The 25,350-nt window shown below is 34.4% G+C and overlaps 1 protein-coding gene across 10 annotated transcripts in view; it reads right to left on the reverse strand.

The window, feature by feature from the left end:
• Positions 1 to 5,395: 5,395 nt before the first annotated feature.
• Bdp1 (B double prime 1, subunit of RNA polymerase III transcription initiation factor IIIB) overlaps positions 5,396 to 25,350 on the reverse strand; it is a 109,482-nt gene continuing 89,527 nt past the window's right edge. For 9 of the 10 annotated variants that reach the window (XM_047556020.1, XM_047556018.1, XM_047556024.1 and 6 more), the window contains 9 exons: positions 22,064 to 22,214; positions 21,661 to 21,841; positions 19,097 to 19,160; positions 18,547 to 18,733; positions 17,421 to 17,631; positions 14,419 to 14,455; positions 12,672 to 12,930; positions 10,911 to 11,160; positions 5,396 to 6,647 (listed from right to left, as the gene is read on the reverse strand). In XM_047556020.1, coding sequence (XP_047411976.1) covers positions 6,516 to 6,647; positions 10,911 to 11,160; positions 12,672 to 12,930; positions 14,419 to 14,455; positions 17,421 to 17,631; positions 18,547 to 18,733; positions 19,097 to 19,160; positions 21,661 to 21,841; positions 22,064 to 22,214 — 1,472 coding nt within the window. In that variant the 3' untranslated portion in view covers positions 5,396 to 6,515. Of the gene's footprint in view, positions 6,648 to 10,910; positions 11,161 to 12,671; positions 12,931 to 14,418; positions 14,456 to 17,420; positions 17,632 to 18,546; positions 18,734 to 19,096; positions 19,161 to 21,660; positions 21,842 to 22,063; positions 22,215 to 25,350 lie in introns of those variants that run through there. The other variant, XM_047556025.1, reaches the window with a different exon arrangement.

Consider the following 25,350-nt stretch of genomic DNA (forward strand, 5'->3'; position numbering starts at 1 on the left):
TACACAAAGTTGTGCAAAAATATTGTAGTAGCTTTATTTGTAATACACAAAAATTCTAAACCAAAATGTTCATTAACAGGTGAATGGATGAACAAATTATGATTGATATGCCCCACTAGATGACATCCAGATGCCAGGGCCATCCTCTTGGACTTCTTTGTCTCCAGAACCATTAGCTAAATAAACCTCTATTTTTTTTCCAGTACTGGGGAATAGAACCTAGGGCTTTCTGCGTGCTAGGCACACACTCTACCACTGAACTTCATCCTGAGGCCTCTATTCTTTGTAAATTAAAAATGCATAAGGGTTGGGATATAGCTCAGTTGGTAGAGTGCTTGTCTCCTAAGCACAAGGCCCTGGGTTCAATCCCCAGCACCGAAGGGAAAAAAAAAAAAAAGCATAAGATAAATATTGCCTACTGTAAAAAATATTATGTAAAAGACCATTTCAAAAGGTTAGTCAAGGGCTGGGAGTGTAACTCAGTGGTAAAGCATTTGCTTGCTATGCATGAGGCCCTGGGTTCAATCCCCAACATCACAAAATAGATTTTAAAAAAAGGTTACACAAGACATCCTCTAGTTTAACCATTAACTGGAAGGAACCATGGAACTCAGAAAAGCTGAAGGATACAGATTAAAATAACCATAAAATTGCTGGCCCAAGGCCCCAGGTATTCAAAGACACTTTTAGGCAGGATATTCCAAGGGCTTGAACATCCCAAACCCATTGAATTAAAACTTTACTCCACAGATCGCACTGTTTGATTCCATTTGAACACTATTCCCAAATGAAAAATTATAATAATGGAGAAGAGATAAGTAATTGCCAGGCGATAAGATTGGAGGAAAGACTGCCCATAAGGACAGCATAAGGAAGATTTTTGGGGGTTGATGTGCCCTGATTATAGTGAAATTAAATGAATTATACATGTGATAAAATTTCATAGAATTGTATATACACACAAGTACCTATAAAAGTGACAATCTGAATAAGATCTGATGTGATGTACATCCCAGGCAATGTGCTTAAGAGATTGCAAAGACAGAAAGAAATCTCACCTTTTATATAGCCATGCAGATGTGCCCCATATCATGTATGTTTACAAGTTAAATGATAACTGGTCCTCAAGTAAGGGCTCTTGGCAGCAACCCTGATCATGAAGAGTTCATACTAAATTCACCTGGCAATGGGGTAGCTACTTGTGTTTGATCCAAAGAAAAATTAAAGTCTTCATATCCTTGTGATAAAATGTAAGTTGCCAGCTGAAGTTAGGCTCCTGCTCTTCCACAGGACTGAGAAATAAGGACAGTATCTGCCTTGATTTCATGTTAAAGAGATGTCTCTCGGGTTCCTGAGAAAGATTCTTCAGGTGGGATTGGGGGAGGGGGGGGAGGAAGAGGAAAGGAAGAAAAATTTGGCTAAGGGTGGTGGTGCACTCCTATAATCTCAGCTACTTGGGAATGGGAATTGCAAGTTCGAGTCATTGCAAGTCGAGAATTGCAAGTCAACCTGGGCAATTTAGCAAGACCCCATCTCAAATTTTTAAAAACTAAAATAAAAAGGGCTGAGGATATAGCTCAGTGGTAAAGTGCTCCTGGGTTCAATTCCTAGTACCATATACACACAAAAAAATTCTAGACAATTCATCGTGACTGAAAGCATATTAATGGTTACCTAGAGACCTGGGAGAGGTTTGGGAGACAGGGAGGAGCAATAAGCAAGGAGAGAGGGACAAGGTAACTTCGGGGCATGATGGAAACCTTACCTTTATTGTGGTGATGATTTATGGAAGTACACATATGTCAAACCTTCACTGTATATTTAACATATGCAGTTTATTGAATGTCAAATATTGCTAAAGGCTATTTTACAGAAATTCCAGGCATAGTACCACATTTCAGTTAATTAATAATTTCTGAGGCTAGAACATAGGCATCAGTTATTTTTCAAAACTTGCCAGGTGATTTCAGTAGGCAACCATGCTTGGAGTCCTCTTTGAATTTTAGAGGGAGCATATATTTGGGCAGGCTGCTCCAACCTACTTGCAGGATAACTCGTAAGCTGTGATAACCAAAGGTTCCAAAGTGAGAAAGGGCTCAGCAGCAGATTCAGGATGTACTGTGGGAAAGATGCTCTATGGAATGTTCTCTAAGAACCATTAGAACAATCACATTGCAGACTCCTAGAGACGTGGAGTAAGGACATGTCCTCTGTCAAAAACTGTTTTCCCTTTGAGGATGGGGATGTAATTCAGGGCAAAGCACTTGCCTACCATGTGCAATGCCCTGGATTCAATCCCTAGTACTGCAAAACAGACAAAAAATATTCTACCTTTGAAAACAAATACAAAGTATTCTACTGAATTAACATAGCTAGAAATGAAATGCTTGACTTAGGGCACTGCCCATCATACAGCAGTGCTATTTGATCCAATGAACTATAAAACGGGACATGCACAACAGAATTGCAGTGTACAGGAAAATGGATGGAACTTGAAAGCATTATGTTAAATGAAATAAGTCAGACCCATAAAGTCAAGGGTCATATGTTTTTTCCCATAGTGTGGAAGCTACAGAGGAAAAAAAGAAAAAGAAAAAAGAAAAAAACTATTGTGGGTGGGAATTTCATGAAAATAAAAGGGAGACCAGTAGAGTAGAGGAAGGGGACCAAGGGGAGAAAGAAGGGGAGGGAAAGGGAAGGTACTGGGGAATGAAATTGACCCAATTATGTTGTGTGCATGTATGAATCTCTTACAACGAATTCCATTATTATATATAAATATAATGCATCAATAATTTAAAAAAAAATTCAGTGTAAAATGGAAGTAGTATATAGGAAACTAAGACTCAGGAAGCACTAATGGAATTTTGGAGGCCCAGACTCCCATGGAAACTGTCTGCTTTCTCACCCCTCAACCTATAGCTATGGGTGTATGGTAAGGGGTGGAAAAAGTACAGGCTTAGTTTAAAAATGAATCCACAGCACTGGCCACAGAGAATGGTCACTGCAAAACAACCCACTGTGTTGACCCTAGAAAGCAATACTGAAGGGAAACATACCAAATAAAAAACTAGGCACCACAGACATTTCTCTCAGCTATATTTTTTGGCTGAAAGTTTTCCAATAAACACTTCAGAAGTCCAAGTTTATGTTACACCAATTTTTAGCTTCTCATTTGCCTTTCTTTACAGAGAAAATGAAGTGGGAATAGTAGAAGATTTCTGATATCCAAAAATTCATTATTTAAGCAATAAATAATAAAAAAAAGTAAGCAACTCCTCACATGTCCCAAATTTGTGTGTGTGTATATATGTGTGCGTGTGTGTGTGTGTGTGTTGGGAGGTAGTGGGGGCAACATAAAAAAATTCCTTCATCACAATGAAATAAAAATAAAAATTTATTCTTCCAGCTATACTTCATTTTTATGGAAAAAACTAAGTATAAACTATAGCTGAAAATGGTTTTACTTAACTAAAATAAAGATCTTTCTGTTTGCAAAGAAAAGGATACAACATAAGTGATATAAAATAACTTTTTATTTACATAATTTATATCTATAGAACATAACTGCTTTCTTTAGAACAAGAAAATTTACATATGACAGATATTGCTTTTTTGTCAACAACTTCTTCAAGCAAGATAGTATACATGGTTGCATCTTTTAAAAATAATATGGTGGTAAACAATGGATATTAATATTTTTATCGGTGCCTCAATCACTTACCAACAATTAGGCTTTGAAGCCATCATGTTGATCATGTGCTAAGACTTAAGTGTTCAGGAGCAAAAGTCAAGAAAAGATAAAGACCTTTAATCACATCTCCTTCAAGATTTATGAAATAAATTCTTTGCAACATCTTTACATCAGTCAGACTTAACACAGATCATTCCATCTTGTAAGGTAAGTACACTGATTAAACTTCTCTTTATCCAAGGTAAGTTTTAAGACTATAACAGTAGGATAATTTGTTGACTGACTTGATTCTCTATACAATGAATGCCCTGTATTTGTTATACAGTAAGAAATTATTATTGTCCATAAAATTGGTTTACTGTAGATGTTAACAAAGTTAAAAAATAAATATTATACAGGGATAAATAACAATTTAGTCATGGCAATGTAACACCCAAACTAATACTAATTAACAATTTCAGAATGAGTTGTGTTGTTCTTGAGATAAGTTCTTACCATGTTGCCCACCATGGGTTCAAATTCATCATATGCCTTCTTCAGCCTTCCAAGTAGCTGAGATTATAGGCATGTGCCACTGTACTCAGTACAATGAGATTTTTAAAAAATTTACATAAACAAGTTATTAAAATAGCAATGTGATTTACTACCATGATTTTGTGACATTAATTGATTAAATAAATAAATGCATACTTAGAGAATTTCCACTCAGACTGAGATCTTCCTCATGACAAAAACTTAAATTGTAAATTTCACTGTAAGGCAATGAATACGAAATGCTCTAATAGCAAGTTTCAGTAAATTAGCATCACTGTTAAACTTGCTAAGCCATTATCCTCTTTCTAAGGAACTTGAAAATTGGCCACCATTTTCTCAATATACAAACCCTAGAATTATCTAGACTTTAAAATATTTTCCCAATTGAAATACTCATCAGTTCATAATACAATGGACACAGTTTTAACTTATAGGCACAACTCATAACTTTCAACGACAAATAACATATATATAGATGTCAGCACCTCAAGGTAAGAAAACTACTATCTACTATAGGGTTAAACTAAAAACAATCCAGCCATGGCCCTTCTTTCAAGTACTGTCTGTGGCTGCTTTCACACGGAATGGCAGAGTTGCAGAGCTGCCACACAGAGCAGCTGGCCTGCAAACTTGAAAACATTTTGCAGAAGAAGTTTATAACTCTAGAGCTAATATATAATATCAATCTAGGAGGCTTTTCAAATAAAATCAGAATAAATCTGCCCTTTGAGATATTTAATTTGAACCAGGAAAGATTTGCTCAGGTAGAATGAATATATATGTGCATGTGTGTGTGTATGCAATCAAATCTCAAAAATAAAAATAATACTTAAATTCATATTGATGTTAATTGTTGACCTTATAAAATCTTGTTCTTATTTTGTTTTTAACATCACAATTATGTTCTGTGCTACACGTTCCTTAAACAGAATGGGGGCGGGGGGTTTGCTATCAAGAAACTTTTTTTTTAGAGGAGTGTGTGTAAAGGAGACTGTTTTTTTATTTTAATATTTTTTACTTATCGATGGATTTTTTATTTATTTATATGTAATGTTAAGAATTGAGTCCAGTGCCTCACACATGCCAGGCAAGCGCTCTTCCATTGAGCTACAACCCCAACCATGCTTTTGTTTTTTGATACTAGGGATTGAACCCAAGGATGCCTAACCACTGAGCTACATCCCTAGCCCTTTTTTTAAAAAAATTGACAGGGCCTCACTAAATTGCTGAGGCTGGCTTTGAATTTGAAATCCTCCTACCTCAGCCTCCCCAGCTGCTGGGATTATAGGTATGCGCTACAGCACCCCCGCAGGAGACTGAATTTTATGTGAGAATTTGTCTCCTAAGTGAAGTTGAGTTTTTTCTCTCCCTGAAAATCCTGAGATTATCCATGAAATAAGAAAAATAAAAATTCACAGTACAAAGTCAATATACTAAACTATGAGGAAAAAAAGCATTTAAACCATACACACTACCCAAATATTTTTAGTTATATCATTTTAAATATCTTTACAAATAAAGAGGGAAAGGAGACAAACATAAATTTGTTAATGCCTTCTTTACCCACAATCTGAAGGGTACATATAATTAAAACTGAGTATGCTTTTAAATAAAAATTTTAAAAATAAATAAGCTCTTTGATGTATCAACTTTATAAATAGTAAATTTAAATACTAGTTCTTCAATTAGGACTAATGGTACATCACCATGAATTAGAAAAATACATATTTTTGAGTGTGTCAGATACAGTTGATAATAGAAAAGTTTTTAACTTTACCATACTCAAGTGGAGAGTCACAATTTGCTTTCATATACTTAGAGGCAACTGCAAGGGCCTTCATCATCCCTCCCCCCCAAAAGAAAACAAAAACAAAAACCTTTACAAAAGAAGTTCACTAAATGTTAAATACAATCAACCTCCACTGTCAGCACTGATTTATATAGACATTTATCCACAATATTTCCAATGTCCATGTGTGCTCAGAACAGGAAGTATCAAAATGTAAACAAGAGTTATTTCTGAGAAAGCAGTCTTAATTGTTTGGTATATCCAAAATGCTGACTCAATCAGAATCAAAGGAACTTCGGCAATGTCTTCCACTGATTATAAAAACGTATTAGATGTTCAAATGACCTAAAGAAAAATAAAGTGATGCTTTTTTTCTAAATGCTGCTTTGCTGATGTAATTGATTCTGGAAATACTAATGCTTTAAAAACAAAAACAAAAACAACAACAACAAAAAAAAAGGGTGGAGGAAGAAGAAGAAAAAAACCCAAAAGATGGTTTCATTCTGTTTCATCTACTTCAATGAAGATATCACTGAAGAAATATTCAGAGACTGTGGTTGGCTCCCGTTCACGTGCCTGGTTTTGGCCAGTTTTCCGTTCTTCTTTCAGTAAGGGCTGATCACAAGAAACCTAAATAAAAATAAAAATACAATACAACATTTACATATCAATAGTGAGCACCTGCCTAGGATGCACAAAGGCCCTGAGTTTGATCCCCAGCATCATCCAACAACAACAAAGAGTGACACAATCCTAAACACAAAAGAGTTTTAACAGTAAGGTGACTTTTGTTGCATCAGTTATAACTTTGGAAGCATCCTAAATTTATAACACTTGACAAGATTAGGCAAATTATAAGGTACTCAGGATCCATTACTTCACCCTAACTATTTCAAGAAAAAATTGCAATAACACAAAAGAAACATAGCACTGTTGAATCAGTAATTATAACTGGTATAACAACAGACAGACCCATAAAGCAGAACAGCACCCAAAAGCATCACAAATCAAAGTGACCTTAACAAACACTTAAAAATCTATAAAAAATTAAGATAGCATAGTATTGGCACAGGAATACATACAGATCAATGAAAGACTAGATAACATATGGAAATTTATTATCTAATTAATTTATTATCTAATTAAGTTATATTTCAAAAAACATGAGAAAAGTTAGATTATTCAATAGGTGATGTTAGACAGCTATATAACCACCTTAGGGTAAAAAACCAGTCAGACCTATACCTCACCAAAATAAATTCTAGGTGAATCCAAAGACCTAAATGTAAAAACATTAAAACAACCACAAAAAAACCTACTATAATATGCCAAAATAAAACACTTTTATAATCCTGGGTTGGGAGGGGAGTGATATCTTTTTAAATGACCCCAAAGGTCAGAAGCTGTAAAAGAAACAATTGATAAATTCATGTAGCGAGAAGCAAAAGGTATGTGCACAGCAAAAGTTACCAGGTGGGAATGAAAAGACAAAGGAAACATGCAAAAAAAAAAAAAAAGGCAAGTATATCAACAAAGGGCATTTTTTTCCCCTAATAACTTCTATAAATCAGTATGAAAAAGAGAAATAACCAAATTTTTTTAAAATGTCAAATTATATGAATATATGTGTCACAGAAAATAAAGCAGGAGCTGGGTACGGTGGCAAACACTTATAAACTTAGCTACTTGGAGGATCACAAGTTTAGGGTTAGCCTGAGTAACTTAATAAGACCCTGTTTCAAATAAAATAAAAAGGGGTGGGAGTATATCTCAGTAGTAAAGCATTTGCCTGCCATGCACAGGGTCCTGGGTTCAATCCCCAGTATGACAAAAAAAAAATTATCAAAAAAAAAAAAAAAAGAGAGAGAGAGAGAACAATCAGGCAGTACCTATCAAAGGAATAATTGTTCCTTTCAACAAATCAATTCTATTGCTAGGAATTAAACCAATGAGTATATGTGCAAAATGAGTCATTTTTAAGTTAAGCTATTACCACATTGTTTGAAATAATAAATAATTAAGAACAGCCTAAATGCCTATGAGACTAGATTATTACATGGTAAAACCAAATAATGGAACACCATGTAGCCAGTCATTAAAAACAAGGAGGGTACTCTTGGACACATCCCTTAAAAATGAAAAGTAATGTTCATATGGAAACCCACACATGAATGATCATAATAGTTTTGCTCATAAAAGCAAAAACTGAAAACAACTCAGATGTCCTAACAACGGCTGAATGAATAAACAAAACTGTGATACATCCACATCAGGGAATATTATTCAGCAACAAAAATCAACAAACTATTGATACATAAAACCACCTGGAAGAATCTCCAGGAAACTTCTAAATGAAAGAAAAAAAAAAAAAAGTCATTTCAGATGTATGATTCCATTTATGTAACACCCTTGAAATGATAAATATAATGCTGAACAAATTGCTAGAAGTTAAGAAGGTAGCGGAGGGAGAAGTGGGTGCATCTACCAAGGACCATTATACAAAGGATTCTTGCGGTGATAGAGAACTGTTCTGCATTTTGAGTGGAGCAATGTCAATATCCTGGTTGCAATACTGAAACATCATTTTGCCAATGGGGAAAAATGGATAAAAGGTAGATGGAACTCCTCTGTATTATTTCTTACAGCTAACTACTTGTGAAACTACAATTACTTTAAAATGAAAAATTCAAATTAAGGGAGAGAGAGACAGAGAAGTTCTTTACTGTTCTGCAAAGGTTTCTAGGACATACTGTTAAGTTAAAAAAAAAAAAAGGAGGGTACAGCCGGATGCATTGATATACCCCCGTAAAAAGAGCTCATATAAAATAGCTCTGGAAAAGTATACCAGAAACGGATAATACCATCTATCTGGGAAGGATGGGTAAGTGAACTTTTCATAGTAAATCCTTTTGGTTTTTTTGGGTACACTATAAGTCTTGAAACATTTATAAAATATTACTTAATTCAAAACAAAATTTAATTGAGATTCTTGCCTTATATTATATACTAAGTTGCCTAGGCTACCCTTGAATTTGCAATCCTGCCTCAGAGTAGCTAGATTATAGGCATGTGCCACTGCACCTGGCTGAACAGAGTCAAGATTTTAAAACTGATTACTGAAAATTTTAAACCTCTGAAGAAAAACTTCTTAAATCATAAGATATACACAAGCAAAGAAACAATTAACAAAAACTACAAAGGAAAATTCTAGTAAATATATGGGAAAAAAAATCAAGTCACTAGTAACTAGGGAAATGCCAATTAAAAAATGAAATGACAGCCCTGGCATGATTCCGTCCTGCGCGTCTTTTCTCTAGGGCAGCAGCCTATTTTCTGTCCACCTTCTCTCCCACCTAAGTGTGTGCTACCACCCCATGGAAGATTCGAAGGACATGGACATGAGCCCCCTGAGGTCCCAGAACTATCTTTTCAGTTGTGAACTAAAGGCTGACAAACATTATCACTTTAAGGTGGATAATGATGAAAATGAACACCAGTTATCCTTAAGAACGGTCAGTTTAGGGGCTGGTGCAAAGGATGAATTGCAGATTGTTGAAGCAGAGGCAATGAATTATGAAGGCAGTCCAGTTAAAGTAACATTGGCAACATTGTCAGAAGACAAAGTGGAGGAGGATGTAGAACTCCTAAGTGTGTCTGGAAAGCGATCTGCCCCTGGAGGTAGTAGCAAGGTTCCCTAGAAAAAAGTAAAACTTGCTGCTGATGAAGATGACAGTGATGATGAAGATGATGATTTTGATGATGAGGAAACTGAAGAAAAAGCTCCAGTGAGGAAATCTGTATGATACACTCCAGACCAAAATGCACAAAAATCAAACCAGAATGGAAAAGACTCAAAACCATCAACACCAAGATCAAAAAAAGGTCAAGAATCCTTCAAAAAACAGGAAAAAATCCTAAAACAGGGGCTGGGGAGATAGTGCTTGCCTCATAAGCACAAGGCCCTGAGTTCGATCCCCAGCACTGCCAAAAAAAAAAAAAAAACACTCCTAAAACACCAAAAGGACCTAGTTCTGTAGAAGACATTAAAGCAAAAATGCAAGCAAGTATAAAGAAAGCACACTGAACAACCCTGGGCACTACTGGTAAATTAAGCCCAAAGATGGAGAGAAGGGAAAAGAAGAGACAAATATAGTCCATACTGAGTATCATCAACAATCCAGGCTGAAGTCTTCTATTTTAATCTCAATCCCCTTTCCTGGTTTGACACCCACACCCACTTGCAGGCTGGAAGCAATCTCTCTTCATTTCCTAAAGCACTTTTGACTGCTGTGAATTCAGCGAACCTTATATTGCTCTCACTTGTGCATATGCCTCATCATCTCTTGGACCATGTTTTAATCACCTTTGTATCTCCTCCTCCTTAGCTGCTCAATAAGTATTTGAATGAATCAAAAAAAAAAAAAAAAAAAAAAGACATTTTTACCCCTCCATCAAAATATTTAATAGAAAAAGTAATTTATTTTGAAGTGTTTTTAATATCTAACACTGGCAAGGATATGATTAAACTGGCACTGCCATACTGCTAATAATTATAACTGTTCTATATAATAACTTGGCAATGATATTCAAGGACATTTCTCCAAGGCAAATAAAATGCAAGCACTGCTTCATTTTGCTTCCACAAGTCAGAAGCAACTGGATGAAAGGAATGACAATGGCCATTTATGGTCCTAAACTAAACTAGGTTAACTTCATAATCTAATACCTTATCTTTTCCACGATGGAGGGTTTGATGGGAGAGAAAACTGATGTGAGTTGCTCTGAAATAATTTCTGATATCCAAATGAAAATAAAAGTACCATGTTTTTCCTAGTTGAGTCTGATATTCAATCCATTTTATACAAACAATGAAATACAGTAGTTATCACATACCTGAGCTGATGAACTACCAATATTCTCAGACTGAGTATCAATAACAACACTTGGAGATGGAAGCAGATCAGAGGACTCCTGATTTTTTTTCTGGTCTTCATTAAGTGGATTAGATCGCTTCAAATTCCGTCTTGATACAGGTATAAGAGGTTTTAGGCGCTTCTTACTATGGACGTGAGTAGGTTCATCAGACTCCAAATTATTCTTTGAGCATATTAAAGATAAAAATCCCAGGGGTCTTCTGCCAGGTCTAAAAATGCAAATGTACAGATATTCAAGAATATCCAGGAAGACATATTCTTAAAACCATCTTCTTTCTACTAATGCTAAAATGGCACACTCCTACTAAGTACTGATGTCACTAGGCCATAACATTTATCTGTGATAAGGTCAAGGTTTACTCTGGAGCAGAGCTTCCCAAGTTTAAAAGTTCATATAAATCACTTGGCAATGTAACTAAAATAAAAATTCCGACTGAACTGGTAGTATGACCTGAGTCCTGCATTTCTAACAAGTTCTCAAATGACAATCACACTTAAGAGAAGCAAGGCTCTGGAACAGGAGTCAGCAAGTGATGGTCCAATCATATGACTGTGTAAATAAGTTTTACTGAAACATAGCCATGTGCATCTGTCTATGGTTGCTTTTTGTTGTATGGCTTTAAAATATTTTTAGTTGGAGATAGACACAATACCTTTAGTTTGTTTGTCTATTTATTTTTATGTGGTGCTGAGGATCAAACCTACTGCCTCACATGTGGTAAGGTAAGCACTCTACTGAACTGCAAATCCAGCCCCATATGGTTGCTTTTGTATTGTAATTGCAAAGCTGAGCTGAGTAGCTGCAAGAGAAACCATATGATCCATAAAGCCTAGAATATGTACTATATGACCTTTAATAACAAATTTGCTGCCCTCTGTTCTAGAATACTGCTTTTCAACTTGTTTTAATCCAAATCCCAAAGATGCTTCCTTCCCTCATTCTATTTTCAGTACCTCTCTAAAGCCAGAAAAGATATCACTGAGCTTTACTTTCTACAATTTAGATAATCCAAAAAACAGAGCTATTAAATAAGCCTTTTAAAAACACGTCCTTTCCCCTCAGTGGAGGCTAGTGCATGTTGTCTCCCTTCAACTCACCAAGTAAAATTTTTTTTTCTTTTATTAGCAATAGTGGGGATTAAATGCAGGGCCAAGCACTCTACCACTGAGCTACATCCTCAGCCCCACGTAAATGCTTTGAATGCTGCTGACAAACCAATAATTGTTAATGACTCAAAAGACTCGCTTCTAGGATATGAGAAAAAACAGTGCGGGACAAGTTTGGTTTGGGGCTTAAATTTCACACTTGGTGATGGTTTGCCTCTTTATTATAGAAAACAAGTCGTGGTTTGCCTCTTTAGTATGAGATAAGGAAAGAAAATGAAACATTATTTAGGAATTCAATAAAACAACTTCAAGTATTACCTCTGTATCAATTTTATGTCTCATATCATCACCATGTGCATTAGCAGCTCTGTATGGCAGCATGCATAATGATCTAAACAATAACCACAATCTTGGGGAAAAAAATGTATGCAATCTATTCTTAAGACTTTCTATCTAAAATAGTCAAAAGTTGTTCTTTGTATTACTGATAGAGGAGACGTTTATAAAACACCAACTTTTGTACTGAATTTAATCTCTGTATACGTGTTATATCTAGAGGTTATACTTTTTCAGAGGGGTAGGGGAACATTTATTAAAGATTTGCACATAATACCTGGACAGTGAGGTTTTTGAAGATGTTGTTCTGCTACCCATTTGTTCAGATGTAGAAGCAGAATCTGTTCTTTTTTCTTTATCAGATACAACCATCTCATCCTGAGGCATATTCTTTTCTATACATGTATCTCTTATTTTATCAACAGTCCTAGATCCTATATTCTGAAAAGTTGTTTCAAGTTTCTCTTTTTGAGGTTCTGTAGTTGCATGTGCACATCCTGAGGTAGGGAAAATACCTCGTCCCTTGTAAGACTCCCCTTCAAAATAAGAACAAATGGTAAGCATGTATACTGAAATTAATACTTACATTTTAATTGCAATACTTGAAGGCAAAAAGCATGATATTCTATAACAAACCTCAACTAACAAAAGCAGCCTAAATTTTAATTAGTGGAGTTGCTTGGACAATTAAAAATAACTGAGTAAAAGCTACAGTAACAGCTTCTACAAAATAGTGGTATTACTACAAAAATTTATTTTCCAAAAATATATCTTGAACTATCAAATGAAAGCGTGATCACTTTAAAATAATCTAAGAGTCCTTAAACTATAGAAGCTAAACCAACATAAAATACAGGTGGTAACTTGGATATCTGTAGTCCACTGGAAAAGTAAACCCCACGGATTGTTAAACACTCAGGTTAGCGTTAAAGAGTTTTATTTTCCTAAATAGTAGATAAAACCCAAAGTAGCAGTTAGAACAAAACAATGAGAAATTTCTTGTTAAAATATAAATTTCCCTTTAGAGAGTTATTTCTAAGCTCTGTTCCTAGTCTCACTTATAAGATCCATGAAGATCAAATGAAATTGGTAAGTACATCCGCCTTTTAAAAAACAAAACAAAACATGATTAAGGATGGCATTATGATATATCACTAATACTTCAGTGTGTTATGATTTGTTAACACTTTCATTGAAGAGGAGGAAATGGATGAAACAGATCTTAGGACATTTCTAAAGGCTGGAAACCATAACCAGATTACAGTTTCACAATTAAAGGTGGGCAATTAAGACTAAGTCAATGACATTGTATTATCATTGTAAGTGTCTTTAAAGAGCCAGAATCAGATCTGGGGTAGAGAATCAGCTCAGTGGTAGAGCAGTTCTGTAGCATGAATGAGGCCTTGAGTTTGATCCCCAGCACCATATAGCAAACAAACAAAAACCTCAAATCATCAAGTCTTTCCATTCTGTAATTCTAACTCTATAAAGATGCCACCATTACTGATTTTTTTTTAATTCTTAAGAATTCATTTTTGGGGGCTGGGGATATAGCTCAGTTGGTAGAGTGCTTGCCTTGCAAGTACAAGGTCCTGAGTTTAAGCACCGCAAAAAAAAAAAAAAAAAAAAAAAAGAATTCATTTTGTCTGGTTTTAAATTCTTGACCATTTGCCATGGTTAAGCAATACCTGAACTAATAGGCCTAAGAAATAGTAAGCTTCGAAGAAAATAGGAATAATATAAATTCAGGGTAAAATTAAGGAGCTAAGAACAATTGCCATGTTCATACTCAGCTAATTCCTAAAATGTAGTAACTGAGCTTTCACAGAAAATCTTTGTATAAAAGGACCTTATTTTGGCTACCAACATGCCAAATCCAAGGTCTTAGTAGAAGAGTAACTATTGACAATAAAATGAATATTCTTTTTAAAAAAATGAGCAAGAATGCTTCAAGTTCAAAATGTATGGGAAATAATCAGGAATACTTAGCAAAATGCAATCATGTTAAAATTTATTTCACTCACCTGTTTCCTCAAAAACATTTAATTTCTTTGAACACACCTGTTTCAAGAAAATTTACAAGATATTTTAGAAATCTATTTGTCAAATAAATTTCCCTCCCTCCATTTCCTTCTTTCCTTTCTGCAAAGAAGGCATGTATCTCCCAGAAAGCTCTATAGTCAATCTTGTTTTATAGGAATTCTACCAAACTTTTCTGGAAATGTCAACTGTTAAACTGGTCCACAGTCCAGAAGAGGGAAAGCTGCCAAATGTCTCTGATCTCAAGCATTAATATTGATACAAACTAAACACTTAATATCAGTAGAAAAATGTCAAATGCAATAGTACAATTTTGTGTTTGTGTGGTGCTAGGGATTGAACCCAGGACCATGAACATGCTAAGCAAGTGTTCCACCATTGAGTTACACTCCAACCCCTCAAATCAAATATTACAAGCAGCAAATCAATAAACTAGCAAATGTATCACAATAAAATAGTTTATCTGAGGAATATGAAGATGATTCAACATTAGAAATATAATTCAATAGACCTAAGGAGAAAAAAGCATATATAATAGTATTATTCATTCCTGAAAAAAGTTAATAAAATGGACTAGATATATATACACTTTTAATATAGATCGGGGTCTCACTACGTTGTATAGGCTAGTCTTGAACTTGCAGGCTCAAATGATCCTTCTGGCTCAGCCGCCCAAGTAGAGGACATTTCCTTCCTTCTTTTCTCTCTTTTTTTTGGTTTTGCTTTTTTTTTTTTTGTGGTGCTGGGGATCAAACCCAGGGCCTTGTGCTTTCGAGGCAAGCACTCTACCAACTGAGCTATCTCCCCAGTCCCTCTCTTTTTTTTGGTACTGGGGATTGAACCCAGGGCACTTAACCACTGAGACACATTCTTTATTTTATTTAAATTTTATGTTATGTTATGTTAGAGACAAGGCCTTGCTAAATTGCTGAAGTTGGCTTTGAACTTCTGATTCTCCTTTCTCAGCCTCCTGAGCTGCTGGGATTATAAGTATATACCACTGTACCTAGTGACATTTTCTTAATCCCATAAGATATAACCATTGAAATGTGAAAGCTGGCATCCCACTTAATCAGGAATAAGAAAAAGATGTCAACTAGTGTGATTACTTTTTTAATACTATTTTTTAGTTATATCAGTCACTATTAAGAGAACAGAGAAAAAAATAGAATTATAAAAAGTAGAACTGAAATTACAGTTGCAGACAAGATACCTGTTAACCTATAAAATCTGAATCAACTGAATACTGCACATAATAAGTAAATTCAGAAAGCTCTCTTAGAGACGGAGAGCGAGCAAGTGCACTCAATAAGAACAACAAAAAAGATTAAATTCTCAAGGATAACCTAATAAAAAATGTATGAATTCTATAAAAGAACTTAAAAATAAAATTAAAAAGTCACATAGCAGGCTAGAGTTGTAGCTCAGTGGTAGAGTGCTTGCCTAGCGCATGTGAGGCACTGGGCTCCATCCTTAGCACCACATAAAAATAAACAAATAAAATAAAGGCATCTGTCCATCTCCAACTACAAAAAAATTTTTTTTTAATTAAAAAAAAAAAAAAAAAAAATTGGGGCTGAGGATATAGCTCAGTTGGTACAGTGCTTGCCTATCAAGCATAAGGCCCTGGGTTCAATCCCCAGCACTGAAAAAAACAAAACAAAACAAAACAAAAAAAACCAAAAAAAAAAAACCCCTCAAAAGTAGTAGTTTACCTTAGTACTGCAAAAACAAACAAAAAAAAAACCAATCAATAAATAAAGAAATCTATATGAGAAAACAGTCAATTCTGTCATTTATAACTAATTAATTAATAACTCATTAATAACAAAAAAAAATTTTTTTAAAAACAGAGTCAAAAGGTAAATAAAAAACAGGGGGAAAATGTGCTGCCCATTACCATATCTCTATCAAAATTCTTCCAGATCTATAAAAACAGCAACTCCTTTTAAAAATGTGTAAAGAATATATTCATTTGATAGTCAAAGAAACATAAATGACTCTTAAACATATAAAAAAGATGTCTAATCTTATCAATAAGAAGAGAAAAACTAATCTGTGATACCATTTTTTTACCTATCAGATATATATATGAAACTATACTTCCTCTGTATTTGTTCTCATCTAAGAACTATTGGTCTTTAGCTTTCCCTTTGAAGAAACAAGATTTTCAATTGATTTTCCATAATATAGTTACAAATATAATATATATTTGTATAATATATAATATATATTATATATAATACAAATGTAATATATATAGTTCCAAACATACAAATATAGTTACAAATTATGAATGGTATTAGAAATAAAACAAGAGGATACTAGGAAACCTACAACATGATGACCAGTATCAAATCTACATTATGGAGACTTTCCTGAGACAGTGATGACTGAGCTAGGGCAGTCTGTAGTGTTTTACAATGGAATGTTTCATACAGAAGGGACAGCAAATGAAATGTTTTGGGACAAGAAGGATTATAGAGCATTCAAGAAATTGAAAGATGGCTAATGTGCCCAGAAAGTGAGATGGAAATTAACACAGAATGAGACTAGAGACAGAAATGGGTAAAACCATACAGGGGCTTAGGTGCTCTAAGAACAATGGAAAACTTTACACATTGTGATGATGATATTACTATTATTTAACTATTATCTGAAAATTCATTCTGAGAGGTGAAGTATCTTGTTTACAGTTCTATCTGTTGGGTGGTAGAGCTAAGATCCAGATCTATATGATACTTTTAGCCTTATTTTCAGTCTATGTCACAGAACTGAGAGTAGGTTTCCTGATTAAAGTTGACTGATTTTTACAATGAACTAATAGAAAGTGATAATCCCAAACTGGCCTTATCTAGATTATTTATGATGATAAGTGTCAGAACTAAGTTTATATATCTATAAAGCCTTTAAGAACCAGAAGGCAAAAACAGAAATATATCTCTTCCATTATGGCCACCACACTTGCCTAATCAGTCTATCTTACCTCAGAGGTATACTGTTGACAATCATCTCTTGAAGTGAGTGAAATTTTTTTGGCAGGAGGAACATGGTTGCTTTCATCAAGTCTGCAATGAAATCTTTTCCTAGATATAAGATCCAAATTAGCAGGAGGCTCTTCAGAATCATCTCTTGCAGAATTAGATAAACACATGGCATCTTGACCAACTCTTACTGTAGTTAGTGGTAAACTCTTACTGCATAGAAAAAAAATACAGATAAAAATCAATGAATCAGAAGTTATTTAATGAGGTTGAAGTTATTTAATGAAACCAAATTCCAAATAAATAAATTCAAAGTCATGGCCAATAAGATTCTATTTCTGAGCTGCATTAATACTTAAAGGCTCACAACTTAATTTCCCAATATTGAATTAAATCTGAAGTATTTGTGTTCTTCATATCTACAAAATTAAACTTTTAATCTAAAATGTCCCTTCCTAATATAAATGGCTTCAACTTCTAATGCTACTCCATAGACAATTAAGTTTCCCAATGGTAGTCAAAATATAATAGTTCTACACTAAAGAATTAAAATAAAGAGTATCAAGAAAATAAAAATTGAGTTAGGCATAGCAGCAGGCACCTATAATGCAAACTATTTGGAAGGTTGGAGCAGCAGGATCACAAATTTGAGGCAAATTTGCCTGGGCTAATTAGTGAGGCCCTGTTTCAAAAAAGGGGTCAGGAGTATTCCCAGGGTGTAGCTCAGTGACACTGCACTAGTCTAACATGTGTTAGGCATTGGATTCAATCCCCAGGATCACACAAAAAATTAAAAATTAAAAATGTTACTTCTCTGTACTACTTTTTTTGCAACTTTCTGTGAATGTGTATTTCAGTTTTGTGTATATAACTACACCTGTAATAGATGTTACTATGATCTAAACTACTAAATTTTTTGGTTGACAAAATAAAATATTAATTTTCATTTAAATGGCACCTTTACCAAATATAAAATCAACCATCTTACATTTTTTTCCTCTAAGTTACCATATAATTTAAGATCCACAACCATTACAAATAACTATCAGAGAATAGTTCATTCAATCAATATGAATAGATTGATAAAGCACCATTCCCCCTAGAAGAAACAGTTAACTCATTTATTACCTCATATCATCTATTTCTTCAGTATTCACAGATTTTACCAATATGGGTGCTGGTAGTAAAGGGTTTGGCATTAAATGAGAAGTAGCATCTGCAAAGTCTTCTGTAGCATTGGTTGGGATTTCTACCAGAGTTAAAATGAATGCTTCTTCATCCTCTTCATCTTGATGTACATCAGCAATCAGATTCACTATCAAAGTTGAAATATTAGTAATGAAAATCTAAACCATGAAATATCAGAAAATCATTTATTTTACCTTTAAAAAGAAAGCATAAGACTAAAAATCTAAATTATAACCCTAACCACCACTATAAGTAATTGTCAGTGAGTGGTACCAATGGACACCAAACTACTGGGTGACAGGTTGCTGGATCTCTCTGGATAAATTACTTACTAACCAAAAGAATAATTTCACAAAGTAATGATATACAAAATAGTTCATTTGTTGTTAAGGCCACTATAAATGAAAAAAAATTTGTATTTTTCCATAGTTAAATTTAAACATCATACTAATTAGGTACTATGATATTTCACTTGAGCAGATTATTATACCTGTTAGGTCTTCAGAATTGATTACATTCTCTTGTTGGACTTCTGGAATACTAGTTGGTATACACTGTCATAAAATATTAAAGTGAAAGAGTTAGGTTTTTAAAAATTTTTCTGATAATGTGATATATATTGAAGAGATAGCTTCAAAACGCAATGACTTATCTTAAACATATACAATTTTTCCAGTTGAGATGATTTTTGAAGTGATAGGTTAGATAGGAAGACCCAAACCCCACAACCTCTCTGATCACACAAGCCATATGTAGGTGACATATGAATGGAGGCAAACTGCTCTCCTTGTCTCCACTGGGGTTTCCTCCAATTTGTTTTGCATAGAACTGCTAACACTGTTCTAAAATGCAACCTTGATTTTAATTCTCTAGTGCTTAAAATCATAAAACTTTTTCATTTTTATGAAACATCAATTATTGACTCAGACAAGATTCACCAATGGATGCCAAATTATTGGGTGATAGGTTGCTAGATCTCTCTGGATAAATTACTTACTAATACAAAGTAGAAAAGACGCTTTCATAATGGAGAAATCTGGCAGGCACCATTCTAACCAAATTGCTAAGTCTGATATGTGATACAAAAAGAAGATCATCTACATAGTAATCTTGCCCAAACATTAAATCCAATAATGAGGTAATAAAAAACAATTTCAGATTGTGGCGCAATCTAAAAATTAGTCTAAAATGTGAAGTTCACAAACCAACAAACAAAAAAAGAGCTACTCTAAGGAGAGTAAGAGGAAATGACAGTAAAATGCAATGTGATAGTCTTGATTGGGTCCTGAGTTAAAAACAAACAAAAAAGCTCTAATGGACATCATTGAGACAAGGGGGAAACCTGAATGGTAACAATATATTAAGTAAAATTATTTAATTGATATTAAACAGTATGATAATACTTATTGTGAGAACAGTACTCTCACTTCTCTGTAAGAGAATATCCTTGCTTTTATTAATAGAGAGAAAAGACAAAGATACAGTATTTAGAAGTGACAGTTTATGTTTGCAACTGACATGCTTTTTTTTTTTAAGTACTGGGGATTGAACCCAGGAGACTTGGGCATACTAAACCAAATGCTCTACCGCTAAACTATATATCCTCAGTCCTTTTTTTTTTTTTTTTTTTTTTTTGTGGTGCTGGGGATTGAACCCAGGGCCTTATGCTTGCAAGGCAAGCACTCTACCAACTGAGCTATATCCCCAGCCCCTCAGTCCTTTTTTTAAATTTTAAGATCAAATCTTGCTAAGTTGCTGAGGGTCTCACTAAATTGCTGGGGCTGGCCTTGAACTTGTGATCCTCCTGCCTCAGACTTCAGAATCACTGGGATTACAAGGATGTGTCACTGTAGTCAGCCTCAATGACTGTATTAGGGGGTGAGGGTGGGACACAGTACTGGGAATTGAACTCAGAGGCACTTTACCACTGAATTATATCTCTGGTCCTTAATAATTTTTACTTTGAGACAGGGTCTCACTAAATTGCTGAGGCTGGCCTCAAATTTGTGATCCTCTTGCCTCTACCTCCCAAGTCCCTGGGATTATAGGAATATACCACAGTGAGCAGCCCACTCAATGATTTACAATCCTAGAACATGACTTGCTGTTTCATCTTATTTTTTTACACATGTTCCTCTCCCTTTAATTGGCTAACTTATAAGCATTCTTGAAGATCAAGCATTCTCCCACTAAGGGAACTATTTAAAGAAAATGTTATTGCCTGGGCCTCATTCCCAGAGATGAGATTAATTTAATGGGTGGAAGATAACCGCTACAGAGTCCTGTTAAAATCTCTAACAAAACATCTATCAAACCAAGTTTAATCATTCATTTAGTTATCAGTCTCCCACCGATATATCTCCCAGTACCTCACAGTGTCAGACGAACAGTAGTAATATTTCTTTCTTTCTTTAAATGCATATAAATATAAATATAAATATATATATATATATATATATATTTAGTTGTACTTGGACATAATGCCTTTATTTTATTTATTTATTTATTCTTATGTGGTGCTGAGGACTGAACTCAGTGCCTCGCTTGTGCTAGGTAAGTGCTCTACCACTGAGCCACAACCCCAGTCCAGTAGTAATATTTCAATAAATACCTGCTGTTAATGAACTCCTCAGATCCAGGAGATAAGAAATAAGAAATGAATTCTTTATGTATGCATTTTTTTTTTTTTTTACAACAATGCTGAATAACAACTCTATTACCTCTATGCTCCAGAGACCAAACACACTCAACCAAAATTCTATCACAATAAATTTTACCAAGGTAAAACTATAGAGAAAATGGATCAGTAACTGTCAGGAGTAAATGGATCAGTAACTGTCAGGAGTTGGTGGGGAAGTAGAGGGGTGAGTATAAAAGTCAAGTAGAGAACAAGGGTGATGGAACTGTTCACATATTGGTTATATGAGACTATATATCTATAACTTGTAAAACTAAAAAGGATGAAGTTTACCACATGCAAATTATACTTCAATTTTTCAAATGGGGGCAAAAAAAACCACCTCTTAACCCTTGGTATAATCTACATTCTTTTACCTCTGGCACAGGAAGTGTGAGCACACTGTCTCCTTTAGTGTCCTTTCTCAGGGGCTCTTCAACAGAACTCTCACCAAGATCCCTACCCAAATCAATTGAGTAGGGTCCTTGCTCAGTGGAAACAATTGGAGTAACTGACACTATCTGAACCTCTTGAGATCTCTCCTCTTGATCTTCATTTCTGAAAAAGAGTATGTAGATGTTATCTAAAATCAGGAAAATTACCATGGAATTATATTTAGAGATTGGTGCAATCAGAGATCATCTAGTTTCATGATTTTCAAAATTTTTAAATATATTTAATGCAACAAAACTTTTCTCAATCAAATTGTTACAGTTATAGCCTCTGGTTATAGTTGAAAGAGAATATGAACTGAATTCCAGATTCTCTTCTCTCTTTTACCTTTCTGTTAAGTTTGCTTCTTGTGAAATACTGGTCCCTTTGATACCATGTACACATGAAAATTTGTTCTGCTCCTTACTCTCTGTTGTTGTAACTTGCCCAAGGCTTTTCTCTTCCAATTCTGTTGCTTTGGAAGCATTTTTCTCAGTTTCTTAAATAAAAAACACATGTAAGATACAGTTCAAAACAGTACAGCTAAAATCTCTGTCTTAGAAACATTCTCTTTTAAACAACAGATCACTATGTAGTGACTTCTCCAAACTCCTCTTAATCCAAAAATCAACTGATTAACATGGCAGCAGAATGGTTCGGGTCAATGAGCTTTCTGAACAGTAAAACAGATGTGATTAATAAATCTTGTGCTGCATACATTTTACTTCTGGCTGCCACAGCAATTGTCCCTACTTTATGCTAACAGTACTCTAGAACTATCATCAAGAATACCACTGTTGTTAAAAACTCACACCCAAAAGAGGCAAAGAAGTGAGTACAGATTAAGTCTGGCTAGGACCACCTACAGGGTAGCTTTTGGGAGGGAGCTATATGACAAAGATGTCATAAAGGGGAAGGAAATACTTCTAGATAAACAGACTAATTTGGGTCAATAGAGTGAAAGTTTCTGGATGCTGCCCAAGATAGCATAATAATGAATTAACTGCATATGCACACTGCACCAGAGGCATTGCTGGATTAAAGGAAATCCCAGAAATCAGTGACTCCAAAATAGGGGAAAAATGATGCTAACTATCCAGATCTTCTAAGTGTGAGATCAATATAATATAGGTAGCCTGTTGTCTGCACTGCTTTTCATGGTCTTACTACCACTGTAAGGGAGTGGGCCACTGGAAAGGAAGAGAGACAGAAAACAAGTGGACGAGCAGTCAACAGGTATATCACAATAGGGCCAATAAAAAAAAGAAAGAAATAGGGGGCTGTGTGATTATATCAAAAGATGTTTTCAATATATTAAGTTTGAAAAACAAAAGGTACTAATATATAAAGAATTTTTATTTTATTTCTTTAAAGACTTGGGAAATCAAATTTAGTGCCTTGTGCATGTTAAATATGTACTCTACCCTTGAGGTATACCCACAGGTCAAGAAATCTTAATAAAACAAACCAATTTAAAAATAAGCAGAGAACAGATATTTTGCCAAAGAAGATACACAAATAAGCACATGAAAAGACACACAGGGTTGGAGATGTAGCTTAGTGGTAGAGCCTGGATTCAGTCCTCAGCATTAGAGGAGGGAAAAATGACATACATCATCATTAGCCATCAGGAAAATACAAATCAAAACTACAAGGAAATATTACTTCACATAAGGACACCTAGATCAAAAAGACAAATAATAAAAAGTGTCTGTGAGCACTGGGATATAGTTCAATGGTAGAGTATTTGCCCAGAATGTGCTGGGTTCGGGGTTTGACTCCTACTATCATAATAAAAAGTGCCTGGGAGTATGTACAGAAATCAAATCTCTCATAGAATCTTAGTGAAAATATAAGATGGTGCCGATGTTCCTTTTTTAAAATTTACTTTGTATAAATGATAGATAAAAACATAAAAAGTGTACATACTTAAATGCCATCATTCTTGAAAACAGTTTAACAGTTTCTCAAATTATTAAATAGAGGGACTGGGGGCACAGTTCAATGGCAGAGTGTATGCTTAGTATCTGTGAAGGGCGGGGTTTTATTCCCAGCATCAAAAAAGAAAAAAAAAAAAAAAGGTTAAATACTGTATGATCCAGAAATTCTACTTATATGTATATAAGAAATGAAAACATGTCCACATAAAAATGTGTACATGAATGTTCTTAGTAACATTACTCATTATAGCAAAAAAGGTAAAAACATCTCAAATGCCCATCAAAAGATAAATGGATCAACAAAATGCAGCATATATATACAAGAAATATGGCAATAAAAAGAAATGAAGTTTTTGATACATGCTACCATATGGATAAACACAGAAAACATATAGTATGCTATAAAAGAAGGCAGATTTAACCACATACTATATTATTTTGTTTATATGAAATGTACAGAAAAAGCAATGTATAGAAAAGAAAATAAAGAATAGTGAGAGCTTTGGATTGGACAGAAACGAAGAATAACTGCGAATGGTGATAGTTATATAATTTGATGACTATACTAAACTGAATTATGGATGTACTCTATTGTATTTAATATATCTCAAATGTTCTTAAACTTTTTTTAAATAAATGCATGTTATCATGCACATGTTTTAAAGTAGATATGCATTTTGGAATGGTTAAATCTATGCATTGCCTCATATAGTTATTAATTTTGTGATAAGAGTACATAACATGGCTGTTCATTTTTCAAGAACATGATGTATCATCATTAACTGTACCCATTTTCTGTATAATTATTCAGCTACTGTTTTTAAAAGTGCTGAACAGTATATATGATGTGGTATGCATATAATTTTGTTCTAAAAATATGCAAATATAAATATATATACATACACATACATACCTGTGTATGTGTATATACTTATACATGTGTAAAACATTTCTGGAAGTCTACAATAAGAGACTGTTAGTAGAAGTTTCCCACTAGAAGTGAACTAGGGGGCTGCGAATTAAGAAGGAAAGGTTTATTTTATTTTATTTTTTGGTAGCAGGGATTAAACTGAAGGGTGCTTAACTACTGAACCACATCCCCAGCCCTTTTAAAAATTTTTATTTAGAGACAGGGTCTTGCTAGATTGCTTAGGGCCTCGATAAGTTGCTGAGGTTGGCTTTGTACTCCTGATCCTCCTGCTCAGTCTACCGAACTGCTAGGATTTCAGGCATGTACCACTGCACCCAGCAGGAGTTTTGTTTTTAATTTTAAGCTTTTTTGGGAACTATCTTATTTTTTGCCAAGTGCTCCATGTATACATTTCTTTTTTGTAATTGTAGATGGACAGCATGCCTTTATTTTATTTTGTTATTTATTTTTTAGTAGATGGACGTAATACCTTTATTATATTTACTTATTTTTATGTGGTGCTAAGGATTGAACCCAGTGTCTCATAGGCATTAGGCAAATGCTCTACCACCAAGCTACAGTCCCAGTCATGCATACCTTTCTAAGAGATGCTTGAGTATTTATGTATACACATATACATACACATACACACACACACCCCCAAAAAAACAAAACCAAACAAAAACCTGATCAGGCAAATATAGCAAAATGGTATCAGTTACTGAAACCAGCTGGCAGATTTCTTGTATAGTTCATTTCACCTTTTTTGTATATTTAAAACTTTT

Source organism: Sciurus carolinensis, chromosome 6 (genome assembly GCF_902686445.1).
Source record: "Sciurus carolinensis chromosome 6, mSciCar1.2, whole genome shotgun sequence".
NCBI classification, from domain to species: domain Eukaryota; kingdom Metazoa; phylum Chordata; class Mammalia; order Rodentia; family Sciuridae; genus Sciurus; species Sciurus carolinensis.